Below are 18,816 nucleotides of genomic sequence, written 5' to 3'. Positions count from 1 at the left end.
CGCAGCATTCTGGTGTAGCACCCATCCAGAAACTTCTGCAGGGTGGGCTTCAGGGTCCAAGTTTCACAGCCGTATAGGAGGACAGACTCCACGGTCACATGGAGGAAGCTCAGTTTGATGTGTCGAGGGAGATTGGAGTTCCACACACTAGTCATGCCATTCAGGGCCCTCCATGCCAGCGCTTTTCTTACCTTAAGGTCCTGTTCTGATGAGTTGACCCAGGAACCCAGGTATTTGAAGTAACTAACTTCTGCTAGAGCATTGCCCCCTGCTGTCTTGAGATGTGGGTGGTCCAGGTGGGTGTTGCCTCAGTCTTTCTTGCATTCAACCTGAGGCCAACCCTGGCACATTCTGCCTCTACTCTGTTCAAGAGCTCCTGTGCCTGCTCTACACGGTTGGACATCAGACAGATGTCATCTGCATAGTCCAGGTCTGCCAGGACTACAGCGGGGTTTCTTCTAGACTTCCTAGGTGTTATTATGAAGCCAAGCTCCTGCTCCTGCCCACTGATGGCTTTCCTAAGCATGTAGTCCAGGGCTACAATGAAGAGGCAGGAGGCAAGAGTGTCCCCCTGTAGCACCCCTACTAGGATGTCAAACTCCTCACTGTTGCCATCCGGGGTTACCACTCTGGCTCTTGTGCCCCTGTACGTGGCCTCTATGGCCCAGAGTAGATTAGAAGGGACCCTGTAGGCCTTAAGGATTTTTACCATCACGCCTCTGTGTATTGAGTCAAATGCTTTTTTGAAATCAATAAAACACAGGACTGCTGTTAGTTGTTTTTTTTTCACCTCCTCGATGATCCTCCTTAAGGCCAGGATGTGGGCTACGGTGGTCCTTCCTTTCCTGAAGCCATTTTGGTTGTCCCTCAGGTGAGGGTCAATAGCATCTCGAATCCGGCTTAGTATCAGACGGTTGTACATTTTCGCTATGACACATGTCAGGCTAATGCCACAATAATTGTCTTGCTTAGACAGATCTCTAGATTTTGGCACCGGGATGATGTTGGAGAGGGACCATATATATATCAGGCTTGATGTTTTCTATCAGAGCTTGGTGGCAGATCTCCAATATGATGTTGTCAAGATCACAGTTCTTAGGGACCTCTGGGGGATGCCATCCGGCCCAGCACTTTTCCCTTGCTTCAGAGCAGACTTCGCTGTGGCAAACTCCTTAGCTGTAAAGAGGCCATCCTCAATCACAAGATTTGTGAGGACTGCAGGTATTTATTCCTCAGCTCCTTCCACTGTCGGGTGTGTGCCTAGGAGATCCCGGAAGTGGGTGAACCAGGAGGCCACTCTCTCCTCTGGGCTGCAGCTTGCTAGTTGTCCCTCCCTCGACCTCTTGTGCCCACTCATCTCATTTATGACCTTCCATGACTCCTTGTACTGTTGTTCGCCATGCACCGCCTCCACCTTCTTCACCTTCTCCATCAGCTCCTCCCCTTTGAACCTGTCGTAGGTGTTGAACAGCTGCTGTTTGGCCTCGTTCAACATCTCCCGACTCTCTGTGGTCCTCTCTTCCTCAAAGCTTCTACGCGCCTCTTCCATCCGTGCCCGCGCCCTCATGACCTCCGGGTGCTTGGAGCTGGGGGAGGCTCTGAGTCTCCCCTTTGTCGGCACCCACCTCCTTGTTGCCTCCTCGTTTGCAGCAAGAAACTGCCCATACCTGTATGTTGTCCAGGCTTTTTCTCTTCGGCCTGCAGTTGTAAGCGGCTTCTCACCTCCACCGTGTAGCTGGCCTGGAGGTCAGGGCTTCTTGCGAAGGCCTCCCAGTCAGGCTGAGGCCTCGGGATGTTCTTGGGGACCCTCAGGCTCAGATGCAGCCTCACAGAGACCACACGGTGGTCGGAGCTTACAGAGTCGAACGTACTGTACGACTCTGCGTTGATGATAGACGTCCTCCATTTCCTTCTTACCAGTAGGTAGTCCAGCTGACATAGCATACCGGTAGCTCGGTCCTGGAATGTCCATCTCTTGCCCATTCTCTTAGGGAACAAGGTGTTGGCGGCCAGGAGCTTGTGTTCCGTGAGCAGAGCAGTTACAGATGTGGGAAGTTAGAAATGTCACATGCTGCAGCATTTCACGTCGCGGTATTTGGCAGGGAAATCCCGTTGGAAATCTCGTGGGATTTCAGACGGGTGTTATTTCGTTTTAGTGATGCACCACCGCCAGGTGGCGTCTTTGAGTAGATTTAGCAGGCTGGGCTCTGTTTTTCTCCTATAGTCTACGAATGAAGCATCATTAAGTTTCACATTCTTTAATTTAAATGCTCTGTTGTAAAGCACTTTGAGCTGAATTTATCTGTATGAAAGGTGCTATACAAATAACGTTTAATTGTTATTATTACCTTGTTCTCAAACACATGTTTTCGCCATCTGGATGTAATTTAATTATTACGAACACCTATATCTAGGCCTACAGTAGCCTATCTATCTCGGTAACTGACGTCGGGTCAAGACGTGGTGGCTGTTAGGTCAAATGCGCAAAATAACAGTATTGTAAATATATTTGTTAGTAAAGATGTGGTGAACGTGGGGGTTTTGCGTTTTGTTTCTGGAACGCATTCAACTGGTAGGCTACTCGTAAACCCCGGAAGTAAATTTGAAGACGGGGCACCAGCTTAAGTAGCCAAGTCTGAGCGCAGTAGGCTATATGGCTTCAGCACGATACAAAGAAAAAATAAGCTCGATCAACTTGTGATCCATACAAAATTGACATAGTCGCCATGAGTAAAGATCACTCAACTATCTTGTGCATAGATAGCGGCAGGTTTGACAGTGAGTGCCTTCACATGCACAATATACACAATATTTTGTTATTTGAATGATCTTGAATATATATATATTCAAGATCATTAAAATAACAAAATATCGTGTATGTTTTTATTTATTTATACCGGCCGCCAGTCGTTCCATGAACGGCTATAGGGAATGCGCAGTTTCGCGCTGGCTACAGCCTATTATATGCACAGTTTCGCGCTACGTAGGCTATTATAAATATGGGGGAGCTTGGACTCGCTGGGGACTGGTGGAGAGACGCAGAGCCTCCCCAGACGCGACATCCTCCAGTTGGCTGAAGAGCTGCGCGCTCTGGCGTCTAAACAGCCACCTGCGGCGCCCCTCGCAGTGTCCACAGAAGAATACCCCCACCAAAATACCTGCATGGTGAAGACAAGCTGCAGAACTGTCTACCAATGCATGAAGTGCACCTAGCTGTTTGTGAGAGGCTATAGCAGAGGATATGTGCGAAGTGTATTTGAGCTGCCGCCTCAACCGTGCGTATAAGAGCAGAGCGCATCAACTCGTGTATAGCTACAACTAGTAGCCCATGGCCATTAAAACGGCTTATTGTTTTATTCATATATCAACTAGATAATTCGATAATAATGAGTAGCCTAGTAGGCTTAAATTAATTCAATAGGGCCAAATAAGCCTTAAGTTGTAGCCTAGGCTACAGAACAATCACAAGACGCATAGGCCTAGCCTATCGTAAAAAGCGTTCTCATAGGCCTATATTAACTTAGATAATTATTAATTATGCTCAGGTCATAATGTCCGTTGAAAATAATTCCCTCTAAGCAGAATTTGAATTGTATTAAAATAGGCTAAAATTAAATTTCCACATATTCTGATTCCTTCTAGGTCTATATAAAAAAAAAAACATTTTTTTAATGTGTAGCCTAGGCTATAGGCTTCTGCGATGAACAAAACAGCCACAATGTAGCCTGCTTAGCGAGCGAGAGGGCAGTCTACCATAAAGTGTAGGCTATAGCCTAAACATAATGTAATATATCTAGACTACATGCATTGTGGTATTTCTTTATATAGCCCAGCCTGCAATTGTTTCTCAATAAACAGTTATGTCATCCTCTGAGTCCGAATGTAGGCTAATAGACCGGCAGCTCTAAATGCCTTCCCAATCAATGAGACATGGTTGTAAAAATGATGTTTTATTGATGAAAAGGGTAAAACTTAAAAACATGGAGTCATTGCATTGATCGATGCAGTCCGTTCAAATAGGCATCAAAAAATAAAGTAGGCCCATTTAAAATGACCAATTACATCTTCAAATCCCTTCTAATCTTGGCCTTTGATAGGGTTTTTTCCCGCTATATACTGCCATTTATATCCGAACATTAACTATCTTGTGCATACAGAGCACAAACAATGAAACAATGAAACGAATAGATTTCCTCCCTGTCTGTCTGTGGCATTCATTCGCTACCAGCAAACACTGAAAATACAGGTCCTCAATTTATTTAGATTAGACTAGTCTATCCAACTGGACCACTCCAATGAATGTTGAACGTAGCCTACTTTTATTCTTTAGGTTTCACAGAATCGGCCTACAATGTCCACACATGCATGCGCCATCTGACTAGCTCATCACTCGCCAGCGAACCTGGACTAGACTATTGTAACCCCCCCCCCCAATTCTTTTATATTCAAATAAACTGGATGAACCGGTTTCCTAGCCCTGGATCGTGGGGAGGGGGGTAGCCTGCGTTAGCGGGTGCTTTGCCATGACCGGCCATCGAATTCTCTAGTTTGATTGATAGATGGATTTAACGTCCAAAGTAGATTGTGCAAGTATTGTATAGGCCCATGTGTAAGAGATGAATGGCTGTAACCATGAACTCAGCCAGAGGTAGGCCCTACTGTAGATTATCAGCATTATCACCAGTCTCAATTTATGTCTCAATTTATGTGTTGCCATTCATTTAAACCACCATCTCATCTAGACTACTTCTGTTGCTGCATTTTTACATTTATGCTTTCATGATTTTAGAGCGCAATAAACATTTTCCACGATTCCAATAAGTCCATCCATTCATCCAACTTTGTGCTGAGCGCAGCGCAGGCTGGTAGCCTACTGTCAAGGATCACGACTGATGCACTCCCTTAACACGTCTCGCAACTTACCAGACCATCAAGAGAATTTCAATATGAAAGACCTTGGGATTCCAGGAGTCAAGGCCGTTTCAGACGGGGAGTGACATTCCGCCTGCGTTCTCGCTCGGAGCGGGGGATGCACGCGTCCTGCGCGCAGCGGGGAAAGCTGACTACAATTCAGCTCTTGTCGCGGGCGGGCGTGTGCAGCCTAGTTCCATATGAGAACACTCCTCGGTCCAATTCCGTATAGTAGACCAGCCTGTGTACTTTCAACGAATGTATTATTAGACATAATATCATAATAATATATATAGCCAACGACCTCCTGAGCTGCCTGCCTGATGATGGTCTCAGGGCTAAAGAGACCGCGCGTCGTTCCTCACCCTAATATATTGGCATGCTATCAATGAAAGAAAATACATTGTAAATAAACATGGTTTTAGGCTATTGTTTTTATGTAGGCCTATAGGTTACTATTTATGTTCATAAGGTAACGTCATTGTACCTATAGCCTATAATCCAATTGACTGGAACCAGGGGGTTTGACAAAAGTTAAGAGGCAAAATAATTTGTCTTGACTGCATTCAAAATGCATCTTTCACATTAAAACTACATACAAAGCTGACCAATAGCATTAGAAAGATCTCTTCGAGAGCTTTCATTTCACCTGTTCATTCTGCCCAAATGTCCCTCGCGCACCCCTCTGGTTCTAAGCCATCACAATGCCCCGCCACGGTCTCCTGTCATTTCTCCCTGGCTTAGGCACGACTTGCTCGCACGAAACTTGAAACCTATGTTATCATGTAGCCAGTAGATATGCTAAGAAAATTGCATATGTTTGCAAACTAAAACAAGTGAACACAATTTTACAATCGAAAATGCTTGAGACCATTATTTTACTTATATGGGGCAAAAGTGGTTTCTCTTCCTGCTTCTGCCTAAGCCCTCCACAATACCACAACACAACGGTGTCATGTTTTACCGAAGGAGAAGTGAAGAAGACGGTAGCTAGCAGTAGCTAAAGCAGTTAGCTAATGTTAAGATCATTCCTCTAGCTGCTTTGCTGCTAATGCGAGTTTGTCTCCGTTCCTGCCCGAGAAACAGAAGTTGAACTAATAGCATCAAAATAGCTACAGCTGTACTATCGTGCAGCTTCACAGCCTGCTATTAGCAGACAGCACTAAAGTTGACAAAATCACACTTGCACATTATTAGAATTCCAACCATTTATATGGGATTTATCATTCAACTAAACATGGAACCTGAATACTACCTGATATTTCAACCTGCTGCCATCAGTGATCGGCGCGTCTGCTTGTTTGAGTCATGAATATCTTACGCAGTTATATTCCATGTAGTGTCCCAAAACTGTTAAATTATTCCCCATGTAGTTCACTATGAGTCGCACTCAATACATCCATGGTAATAGGGAGGGAGTGAGTGAACCATTTCAAACACATCTCTGGTCATCTCCGTTAGCCATCTTACTCGTCCTGATGCCATGTTCCATATGAGAACACTCAGCCTAATGTATTAAACTTCTACTTGTCCCGACAGTTAACAGATATAGACCCGGCGACATTTACAGAGATAGAAACTATAAATAGATAGGCTTTGTTCATAATAATTAAATTACAACCAGACAAAGAACAAGGAGTTTGAGAACGGTAGGCTCATCTAATGTGCGAGATGAGCTACAGCAATGAGTCAATGAGTGGTATTATTGTGCCCCTATGGGCAGGCGAGCGGTGGTGCGGAATGACGTAAAGCGCCTGTTAGAATACCGCGGGTCAAGTTACATTCTTATGTTCCCACATCTGTAGATGTTCTAAGTTGCGATTGGTGGTGTTGTGGTATGTGAAGGGTGCATCTTCTGGTCCGAGCCTCGCATTGAAGTCCCCCAGGATTATCAGGAAGTTGTGAGCCGGCACATGGTGGATCGCTGTGCTTAGGTCCTCGTAGAACTTCTCCACTTCCTCAACTGGTGCTGCGTTGGTGGGAGAGTACACACTCATGACAGTTGTTACCGGGTTCCCCTCAAAGTCAGCGATAAGGATCCTGTCCGTGTGTTGCTGCACCCTACGAAGAGCTTTTCGTGCTTGAGGGCTCACCATTAGCCCCACGCCACCTGTGGCAGCCTGGGCGTCATTCCACCAGGCAGATGAGGTGATGAACGAACATTCCCCCACTCTGTGGTATACAATTGGCTGGTCAGTGTGCACTCTCCTGTGCTCCTGGACTCCCAGGATCTCCACTCCCCTCTCACCAACACAGTGCGCTAGTTCCTCTAGCCGTGTCTCCTCCCTTACTGTGTTTGGGTTGAAGGTTCCAATAATAAATGGTCTCCTACAGCGCAAGAGTGCATTGGACAGTGGGCTGTGGTCAGACTGAACCCTTCCTCTCCAATGGAGAGGGTTTGGGGTCCAGTCGTCATAGTGTCTCCCCGAGGGAGGACCAGCACCACCATCCGCTGCTTGGTTCCTGCGGACTCCCGCCGCTGGAAGTATAGGATTCTCGATGATCGGTGTCTCCATTGTCAGGCTTTACAATGCTAGTTAAGGACTGTGGGGTGCAACTCCTCACAGCCATACTCTGGACCTTTTGGGCTTAAAGCCCTCATCTGCCCTTCCTCCACACCTCCAGATGGTATTGTCCAGGAATTTACATCCAAACACCTTAAACCTTTGTCCTCTCACTTCTCTTGTAATTCATCACCCCCCCCCCAAGTATTCATCAAGTCCCCTGCAACCTCTAGTTTCAATCTCCCCTTTGTAATTGTAAATTGTAAACACCCCCTCTGCCTCGCTCTTCCTCATCTCTTTGTTTAAGTCAGAAGGGCCACACCTTCGTCTTCCCCGTCCTGGCTCAGACCTTTTGTTTTCTTTGTTTGTCACATGTCTGTACTCTTGGCCACGCCTGCCATTTCATGACGTGCAATGAGTTAGCCAATCACATCCTCAAAGCGCCGTACCTGTGTTTTGCTTGAATATAAGACTGGGCATGACAAGCTTTGAATTCACTTCGCTGACGAAACCACCTTTGTTGCGTTTTTCAGGAAGTCCTTGCGCTCGTATTGTTTTTCACAATAAACCAGACTTAACCTTTTGAACGTATCTTGGTAAATCTTTTGACTAGATCAGTTTAAAATACTATCACAGTTGGCGACGCGGATGATCTGGGAGGACTACCTGCGTGTTGCTTCGGGATTCCAGTGGATGAACTGATCGGCAGACGTGTCGGTCCATTATAGTGGGTTTTGGAAAATCAATCTTCTCTCTTGCGCCAGAGCGCACGCCGAGATTATTTCCTCAGTTCTTCCACTGGATTCTTGAGGCTCACAGGTACGTTTAAACGAACCCTCTTATGGTTCTGAGTTGTATTTGCCTTGATTTGGTTCAGTTGTGTTGGTCTGGATTGTTGAAAACAGAAACCCCAGCGTGGGTATTAAGTAAGTAACTATCCAAGGAGATGTGAACAGCAATAGATATTTATATCGTATTGTCCTTTGACTTCGTCCTTGTATGTTTTCCTACCGAGGGTAGGGCGAGCATTGTTGATGTTTCGTTTCAGAACGATACCAACTAGCTTAAGCCCCGTTTGTTGATGTTTCGTGTTAGCACGATTGCCAACTAGCTTCGAAGTGATTGTTGATGTTTCGTTGAAGAACGATTTCCAACAGATGTAGCTACAGGGCGTGATTGAGAGTTTTGCAATCCGCGTTTCTGGTAGAAGCGTTTGTCCCTTTGATCCCGGGTGGTTTGGTAAACCTAACGAGAAGTTAGATTTGACCAAGTGGCTGTACAGTATTTGGTAGGATCTAGACATCCGGTTTAGCCTTGACCAAGTTGCTGGTGCAGCCGGGCATGCTTGTTGTAACGTGGGCCTTTGTTTCGTCTTATGTGTCTTATGTGTTCTCTGTTTGAGCCTCGGCTCTTGCTTTGTATTGTTTGTTACGCGCGCCATGGATATTGTAAGTATTTTTGTACACTTTTTAGACTGTTAAAATTCGTAACTGCTAGATTCCAGTTGGCTAGCTGGTTGTCTAGGAGACGCAGGAAAACAACTCTCCCGGTGATCCGCCATTGAGCCAGAGAACAAAGAACTTCCTGACTGGGTGAGTACTAAGCGGGTTATTGTCTTTGTTTCTTTCGAAATTGTATTCTTTCCCGCCGTGAGTTAACTATAAGGTTTCCTTTCATTGCTGTTTTGGGGTTTTAGGCTGCGTCGTGTTTATTAGGGTTTTTCGCAGTATAGCCTTTATTAAACTGAATTCCCCGCGCACGGCCATAGACCACATCCGGGTCATACATGCAACATTTTGGGAGCACCACTAGGTGTCCCTGTAACACCGGCTACTAACATATGGCTAGAGGATGTCACAGGATTCTACTGCTAACTTGCATTTTGTCTAGCCCTGAGGAGATTGTTGCGCTGAAGCATTATTCTGCGAGCGTTTGTTGGCAGATTTCGTTATGTGCTAAAGCATTTTCGATTTCTTACATCCACATCTGACATTTTAGTGTTAAATTCTAAGATTCGGGCTCAGCTAGAGGTGGTTGAGATGATTAGGTTAAGGGAAAAGCCTGTTAATTCTATAGACTGGTCTGTTTTTAAGATTTGGGAGAGAGTAGCACGAGAGCGGGTTTTTAGGTCAGGAAGGAAAGACAAGGAGGTTCCGCAAACAGTCTCTCCACCATTTCCCCAGCAGAATAACTCTGATTTAAAATTAGATTTCCCCCCCCCCTCGACTCGTTGCTCCGTGCTCACACCCAACCAGGCTGTTGCTGCTCCCGCATTTAGCCACGCCCCTTCTCTCTCCCCTCTACAATACGAGTTAAGCGCGCCCCTTTCTACGAGGTATTCGTCCGAGCAAAAGCAGGACAGGAAGAAAGAATTGGCTAGAGCCATATCTGAGGCTAAGTTAAATTTGGAACAACTACAAATAGCTAGTAATAGTCTGGAGGAACCGCAACTCCTAGCCCCAATGGTACGATGCCCGAACCCTAATCCCCGACCGTCTCAAACAGATGATGAAGAGGGCCACGCGGCCTGGACCCCTGAAATCAGGGTGTACAGACCGTGGCGTTCAGACGAACTCCGTGATGTTGCTAAAACCTTGCCCGATCCAACCAAAGACATGAACGAGTTCGAGAATCTTTTTAACAGTTTAGTTCGAATGTATGAGCCTCACGCCGAGGAAATCGCCATGATCATGCGACAAGTACTTGGGTTAAAATGGATCGAAGTAAAAGACCCGTTTGATATAACGTTGCCTTTTTCTCATGTCGATTTTACTGCACAAAACGCTGCGCTGTTGAACAGAATCAAAACTCGATTCCCTAAAAAGATGGATTGGGACCGTATCACATATTGTAAACAAAATTCCGATGAGCAGTTCGAGAAATTTTGGGAAAGACTGGAATCAATCTTCGCGTCACACAGTGGCATGGACAAAGCGAACGCCGATTATAAAAAGATTTTGAAACAACAGTTAATGAATAACTCTCTCTCCTCTTTGTCTGACCGAGTGAGGATGATATGCCACACCTGGGAATCAACTTCTACGGCGACAAAGGGAGAATAGGCAACGTAGCAGTAGGTCTAAGCATGTTCACAGGTACAGACAGAGTGGGAAAGATGAGGCATGTTTTCATTGTGGTCAATATGGTCACTGGATTGAACAGTGTCACAGTTACCGCAAGCTGAATGAAAGGGAAGAGCCTCCGATTTGGGGTCGAGCGCCACCTGCTGGAGTTCCCTTGAACAACTCACAAGGGAGATTTTAACTAGCCAAGATAGAGATATATATATAATTTTTAAGGTAAATAAACAGGATGAAATAGATGTAGAGCCTTTGAGTCTTAAGTTGTTGTTAATGTTTCTGAGCGGATCTTTTAGGTATTGGTGCGAACTCAAAAGTCTGACAGGGTTTTGAATAGGTGTTTGATTCAGTTTTGTTTGTTTCAATAGTCAATGAATGGCCATAAGCTGTTCGTTTTATGCATTCTACTGTATGAATTTCATTCATATAATGATGATGTGTTTTTTGAGGAGTTGGCTTTAGGCCTTCCCCTCTGCTATTGAACCCAGTCTGTGTTTGAGTCTTATTTTTCAGGTGCTATGGACCCTGGGCGGCAGGTCTTTGAGGAGCCTGGATCATGCCTTCCTGGGGACTGCTTGGAACCTGCTGTTTGTCCGTTTAACTGTTGTTTGTTTTGTCTCTCTTTCTGATATATGTAGGAACATGAGGTTACTGGATGTTTAGCATTATATATCATTTCTGTTTAAGCGGGTCTTGTTCGATAAAGCTTGAGGATGTCGCCTACATTTCACCTGTGTTTTTGATTCAGGTGTGTGTACACGTCTCCTTGGTTAGATTGTTCTGTTTTGTAGTAATTTAGGGTTAGTCTATTTCTATAGGATGTTCTGTTTCTGTGAAGTTCTGTGTTGATGTTTTCAGATTTTCCTGGAGTGTATTGTGTGGGCTACCAAGGAGTGGTTGCCCCTCGCCAGCATGAAGCTATGAACTGTGTGGAGTCACGAATGACTTGAGGGTCATTCTTGGACATTTCTGGAGTGTTCTCCCTGTTTCAGACGGGACAACTGTCGTTCCGGGAGTGATGGGTGAATGCTGAACCAGGAGACGGGCACAGGACCGGAGGTGGAGATGGAGGTTACTGGCCTGTTTCCCTACAGATGGGCGATCTGGGGTTCGTGAGATGCAAGGCCAACGCCATGTCACCAACTCACTGTGAGCAACAGATAAGTATGAAACAGGGAAGAGACCATTTTGTCCGAAGCGGGTCCAATACTCTGTCCTCAAATGCAGAAGAGGGAGGTTTTAGATATACAAATTTTAGCTATACAAATGAAGCTTTGATGGATTTTTTTGATTAGTTAATTGTAAATGAAGCCAGTTCATTTTAGTGTCATTTTCTTTGCCCCATCTCTATTTTTATCCTGACTTCAGGAAATTTTGTTTTCACCCTTAGGGGGTGTTGTTTTGTTGAGACGAGAATGTGGTTATTTTATTTTATTTTCATAAAATCGCGAGAGAAATTCTAGAGCCAAATCCAATTGCCTTGATCATGACTGGGGACTGGGCATGTTGAAGTCATTCTAACACTGCCCCTGATGTCACTGTAGGCTACTGCAGACTGGCTCTAAATGACACTTGAACAGACACCCTGTTTAAGTTTTCCTGACTGAATAACAACATTTTTTCCCCAAAGCAGGAGCTTGCGCTTAACCATGTTTCTGAGAATCTCCAACAGACTTTGAATAACCGTTCCTGACCAAAGAGGGGAACAGGGAGACCAGACCAGAGGACTCTCCTTTTGCTCTTCTGTTTTGTCTCTGTTTGTCTCTCTCATCTGTGGATCCACAGACGGAGCACTTCATCAGCCTGTACTGGGGGAGCGGGAGCGCCGAGGTGAGCCCTCCAGCAGCACGACCCGGGCCGGCCCTACGTGGAGCAGTACAGGGATGGACCGGGTTCAGTTCAAGAGCCTGTACGTGCTGCTGGCGCCCTGGCTGTGTGGTGTCCCACCGCACCTTCACCCTGCTGAACCAGGACAGGGACTCCCTCCTCACCTGCCGAGAGCTCGCTGGCTGACCGCTCTATGTGGACCTGCCCAGTGGGGAGACAAGAGACTACCAGGAGCAGATAAGCAGCCTGAGAACAGGCCAGAAAACATGGAAGAGAAGTAGATGTTGCGGGAGGAACCTACCCGTCAAAAAAAAAAAGGAACTGTCAGCACATCCTCGGCCAAGTGGGCCATGGGAACATGTAATAATGGATTTTATTGAACTCTCTCCATGCCAGGGATGTCTTCAACAGAGTGAGGACCGCCATTCCTGAGGCTAAGGAGGGGTTCCTGCATCACATCTCTCCTGGGGATTGGGTCCTGGTCCGCGACCACAGACGAAGGAGCTGGAACTCGCCGAGGTGGCTCGGGCCGTACCAGGTTCTACTCACCACGCAGACAGCGATCTGAGAGGACTTCGTGGATCCATGCAAGCCATTGCCGACGGGTCCAAGCAGCAGAGGACGGTCCACCAGGGGATCGCCAACACCAGGAGATCAAGGATGCAGCTGAACCAGAGGGCTCAGAGGCCAAAGCCATGAGCTGCCACAACTGTCCTCTCCTCTGACGAGGAATCGGAGGAAAAATGACCTTGCTGGTCACCTCCTTCTCATGATCGTTATGATGGCAACATGGAGAAACTCCACAGCCATGACCTCACAAGATGCACCACACACGCACACACACCTGCACACACTGCAACTAACATTGAACATAACTGATTCAAACAACGCTACATTGAAGTTGCGATCTAGAAGAGAAGACGCCTTGCATTCCCCAATGACATTCTATTGCCCAAAAGAGAAGTGTCACCTAAATGACTGTTGGATATACACTGTGAACAAGAGTGACCTTGACAGTCACCGCCACACTCTCCTCTCCTCTGATGAGCAATCGGAGACTGACCTTGCCGGTCACCTCCTTCTTGTGGTTGTGGTATGACAACATGGACAATCTCAACAGCAATGACTGCGCCTCTAATCGCACACACTGGAACCTACATTAAACATTCAGAGACGCACACATGGAAGCTATGTTCCATAGGACATCACATGCGATTATTCACAACAAGAGTAAATGAACTTTGAAATAATCTGAAAAATATCATATTTGCTTACAAGAGTTACAATGGTTGAAACATGAGTTGATAAATAAGTTTGGGTTTTTCCTCTAAATTGACCAAGAGGTTTTTTGCCCTTCTTACACTGGTAACCTTTTTTTTTTTTTTGCCTTGTTAAATCAAGTTTTTTGGTGAATGGTTGTCCACTCTTAGACTATAAATAGTATATAATCATGTCATCTTTTTTTTATCTTGTTTCCTGTCAAATTTCTGAAACAAGGGGTTTTGGTGCGTGATTTTGCACGTGGAAAGAAAATAATAAAAAAAAAAAAATTTTTTTTTGCTCCACCTAGTGGAGAGATTATTTCCTTTCCACATGTATAGCATAGCTGACTGTTTACACTGTGTTTGGATTTTATATTTTATTTTTGTGTACCTGTTCAGGCACAAATGGGGGATTGTCCAGGAATTTACATCCAAACACCTTAAACCTTTGTCCTCTCACTTCTCTTGTAATTCATCACCTCCCCCCAAGTATTCATCAAGTCCCCTGCAACCTCTAGTTTCAATCTCCCCTTTGTAATTGTAAACACCCCCTCTGCCTCGCTCTTCCTCATCTCTTTGTTTAAGTCAGAAGGGCCACACCTTCGTCTTCCCCGTCCTGGCTCAGACCTTTTGTTTTCTTTGTTTGTCACATGTCTGTACTCTTGGCCACGCCTGCCATTTCATGACGTGCAATGAGTTAGCCAATCACATCCTCAAAGCGCCGTACCTGTGTTTTGCTTGAATATAAGACTGGGCATGACAAGCTTTGAATTCACTTCGCTGACGAAACCACCTTTGTTGCGTTTTTCAGGAAGTCCTTGCGCTCGTATTGTTTTTCACAATAAACCAGACTTAACCTTTTGAACGTATCTTGGTAAATCTTTTGACTAGATCAGTTTAAAATACTATCACAGTATACGGTGCGGAGCCAGGCGAGAGCAGCACCTGTGGTTTTTGTTCCGAGTTACCTTCTCCTAGATGGGTTGCCTACCATGGCTATGAGCCCCATCTGCCCATGCTATTTGCCCATAGCTGGGGCAGTGGTTGGCAGGAGCCAGGGCATGTCCACACATGGGTGGGCCTGCGCGCCTTGCCTCTGGGGCCCTCTGTTGCTCCGAGATCCCCTACAGTTTAGCCTGGGACCGCGAGGTACCCAGTTACCATGTGTGGCCGCGGGGAGGCACTGTAGGAGTCTTGGCAGTGGAATGTCTTTGTACCGGCAGAAGGAGGCTTACGCACTCGGCTCCTCTTTTCACCCTCAGTGAGGAGGGCTAGCCGGCGGCGGTAGCTGAAAGCAGAGTAGCAAGCAGAAGCGGCATGCAGCATGCACTAACTGCAAGCACTACTACCACAGATCTACTGCATTAAGCATCACACAACCCTGGACAGTAATGCACACACAATCATAGTGTAAAATGCCTTCATACAACTGGCATGTCTGTAGTTGATGCAATCGGAATGCATCGGAGCCCAACAAGAGTGGTACTTTGCCTTCTTTTTTTGGACCATAGAGATGAATAGCATATTTTATTTTAACCGGTAGAGCCTCTGGAAGGCAATCAGTCAAGCCAAAGGTTCTCAGATCCTGAAGCTCATTTATGTGCTTGTCAAGTTTATTGAAAGCTGTGGATTTTTATGTAGGTCTATCTCGCATCAACCACAGACATGCCAGTCTCACATCTGCCTCCCACTGAAGATGCTTTTGAACAGCACGTCCTATGAGCAATGTACCAAACTGGCATATGGTGCCACATTCAAGTCGCTAAACCCCTCCTTTGGAATCCAGTTGGAAAAGGTTGGATACTAAAAGATGATGTATCACTACAGCCAGTCCTTCCAAAAAAGGAGCCTGCACCGAAAGCTGTGAGAGATCTCACCCATCTCTATTGCAATGATACAGATTGCAATAAAACAAGAAAGTGCCAGTGTCTGTCTGTGGGATTGCACTGCACAGAATATTGCTCCTGCACTTCCATAGACTGTCCTAATGCTAGTGACTGATTCACCCCCCTGGAAAACAATTTGACCAGTAATTATTCAGTTCCTCCCCCACTGCTCAAATAGTTTGTTGATTTCTAAATATCACAAAAAGTAACTAAAAAAATGAAACTGAGAATAAGCACTTGATTCATGATTTTTCAAGAATGGCACAGTTTTCTGTAGTAGTGTATTCCACTGTGTGTACTTAACCCATACTGCACTTTAAGTCTGACTACCATATAGAAGGCTGCCAATAAAAAGATATTTGTCATTCCTGCTGCATTAAGGTGTATGAGATATAACCTGATTGTCATCTACAGATTCCATATGAATATGAAGTGGGTGAAAACATGGTATCAAATTGTATTCCGTGTTATTTAGCAGTCATTGTGTTTTATGAAGGTATTTTACAGTATTATTACACCAGGATTAGAAGTAACTCAGAAATTGTCTCTGTAGACAATCTGTGGAAATATAAAGTAAATCCAACCAGTAGATGGGAAATGATGCAGGATTACCTTGGAACTCCTTTTTCAGGGCAGGCCTGGAGCATTTGGCTCTTTTTTGCAAATGTGGTGAATCACTTTATTGAAGAATTTTATGGCTTTTTCAAAACAAGTAGGCGTTTTTTGCACTTTTTTGGCCTATGGGGTAAGTCACTTCATGGATGAATTTCATGACTTTTGCAGTAAAAGTAAAACTTGGGACAATCCATTTCATGAAGGGACATATTAAAGATATGAAAAAACAATGTCCCGTTTTGTTCTACCCCGGGGAGGGGTATCTCAAAAACTAAGGCTCTTTTTGAGGGTTGGTTCCTCCACTATTAGGAGAGGGTGTATTACAGGAGGGTGTGTGTTACAGGAGGGTGTGTGTATTACAGGAGGGTTTGTGTTAAGAGGGTGTGTGTTACAGGAGGGAGTGTGTTACAGGAGGGTATGTGTGTTACAGGAGGGAGTGTGTTACAGGAGGGTGTGTGTTACAGGAGGGTGTGTGTGTTACAGGAGGGAGTGTGTTACCGGAGGGTGTGTGTTACAGGAGGGTGTGTTACAGGAGGGTGTGTGTGTTACAGGAGGGTGTGTGTTAAGAGGGTGTGTGTTACAGGAGGGTGTGTGTGTTACAGGAGGGAGTGTGTTACAGGAGGGTGTGTTACAGGAGGGTGTGTATTACAGGAGGGTGTGTGTGTTACAGGAGGGTGTGTGTGTTACAAGAGGGTGTGTGTGTTACAGGAGGGTGTGTGTTAAGAGGGTGTGTGTTACAGGAGGGAGTGTGTTACAGGAGGGAGTGTGTTAGGAGGGTGTGTGTTACAGGAGGGAGTGTGTTACAGGAGGGAGTGTGTTACAGGAGGGAGTGTGTTAGGAGGGTGTGTGTTACAGGAAGGGGTGTGTTAGGAGGGGGTGTTTTACAGGAGGGGGTGTGTTACAGGGTAGGAGGGTGTGTGTTACAGGACGGTGTGTTACGGGTGGTGGTCTTACTGCAGGGCCTGGGACACAGACGGGTCCAGGTGCATCATGGCGCCCGGGAGGCCGAGCGGCGTGGAGCACTCGTCCTTCTCACAGGTCATATCCCGGATCGGGTTACCGTCCAGCGCAAACACCAGGACCCCCGACGCGTTGGACCGGGCCATGTTCTGCACCTGGAGAAGGGAGAACACAAGAGGGTCATTCAAGAAACACTATACTACTGGACACTGTGACACTGCTGTATGGGTCTGGCTTATTGGAAAGCACATTTTAAAAATCCCTAATTCAACTGGCAGCCACAATGTTGCACTTTCTTTGTCCTGCTATTCTTACAGAACGTTTGACTGTACAATATGAGATAACTGACACCACTGACCTTGGAGAAAAAAGAACAGTTGTCCTCGGTCACCCAGGCAACAGCACCTGAGAGGGAGGGGACGGGCTCACACCCGTCGCCTGCACCAATCAGACGGCTTGGCTTCTGATTCCAACGGCCCATCAGCCAATCATATCTGGCATCCAGTCTCTTGACAATTATTGGCATTTTCCATGCTGTCAGTGAAAAATAATATTAGCATTGCATTGCCACTTATTCTAAATGTACAAATCGGACCCGAGAGACTCCTTTGGGCTTTAAATCAGAACAGATCATGACGCCATATGCCTTACATGCAGAAGTGAAAACAGCTTGGGACAGGCCACAGTTGTGTCCCGTACAACCCCAGGAGTACAGCACACTAGGAATCCAGTTACCCAGGGCAAAGACAGGCACTGGGGAGAAATGCAGCCTGGACAAAACCTCTTTCTTTCTGTGAATACCAAAAATAACACTTGTCAAGTGCACAAGCACACAGTACATCCAATGTGCTTTAATGAATCACTGAGTGAATATTCTATTTCATGGCTTTACATTAACCACCAGAACCGGTCTGTCAGGGGAGCCTGAGATGCAGTCAAACCTCATCTGCGTCGCCGCGCGCTCCAGCTGTTCTCTCATCCACAGCGCGTCACTGACGCTCGAGTCGTCAAGCGACACGAAGAGGACTTGCGCGCTTTCGGGCAGCTCCTGGACCAAGGCGGCCAGAGACGAGTCCGAGCTCCACAGGCACTCCAAAAATCCGGACTTTTTGGTAAACGCATGAATTATAAGGGAACCTTGCATCCCCGTTTGTGGCGGGTAAACAAAGTATCCATCCAGTGTTGCTACTTTGAAAGCAGTCGCCGTATCCCCCGGCTCGAGTCCCCTAACTTGGGGGGTTCTTTTTGATCTCAAACTGACCGTGTTTTCGATAAACTCAGAATTCAGAAATGAACGATAGTTGTCTCCCAGTTGTGCTAATTTACTGCGCTGCCATCTCAACTCCGTATTAATTTGGATCACATGAGCTGTCACAATGAAGCACAGAACCAGGCTCCTTGAAGACAACCAAGCCATGTTTCTGGAAGAAAATGAGACACTACCGCTGATATAGCATGTTGACCTGTTTATAGTAAAGGCTAGACATTGATGTTACGTGTTGAAATTAAAATCTACACTGCGGACAGTCTTGTACCTCCTCGTCCGTCCCTTCCCTGTTCACTTTGAAGTCACTTTTAATTAGTAGGCGTGCAGTGCACTTCTACGGTGGCCCATAAACGAAAAAATACCTATGGTCTCCCTGGTGCGCACAAGGAGGTAATTGTAATCTAGAATTAAGATTTGGCCGGTTGTTTGTTGATTTGTTGCTTGGTCGTTCGAAAGCCAAAAATTCACGGACAGAGACAACTGTGACTGACTAATTTGCCCCAC

General features: G+C 45.9%; 1 protein-coding gene across 1 annotated transcript in view; it reads right to left on the bottom strand.

Moving 5' to 3' along the window:
• Positions 1-18,462, bottom strand: part of LOC311312522 (uncharacterized protein) — a gene marked incomplete at both ends in the record, with an annotated part of 28,126 nt that extends 9,664 nt beyond the window's left edge. The window contains 4 exons of the mRNA XM_084442484.1: positions 17,040-17,200; positions 17,404-17,579; positions 17,697-17,836; positions 17,987-18,462. Of these exons, the coding sequence (XP_084298610.1) occupies positions 17,040-17,200; positions 17,404-17,579; positions 17,697-17,836; positions 17,987-18,462 (953 nt within the window). The remainder of the gene's footprint in view (positions 1-17,039; positions 17,201-17,403; positions 17,580-17,696; positions 17,837-17,986) is intronic.
• Between the last annotated feature and the right edge of the window lie 354 nt (positions 18,463-18,816).

This window comes from Borostomias antarcticus (assembly GCF_949987555.1).
Source record: "Borostomias antarcticus genome assembly, chromosome: 8".
Lineage (NCBI taxonomy): Eukaryota > Metazoa > Chordata > Actinopteri > Stomiiformes > Stomiidae > Borostomias > Borostomias antarcticus.
This window is presented reverse-complemented; position numbering and strand designations above follow the sequence as displayed.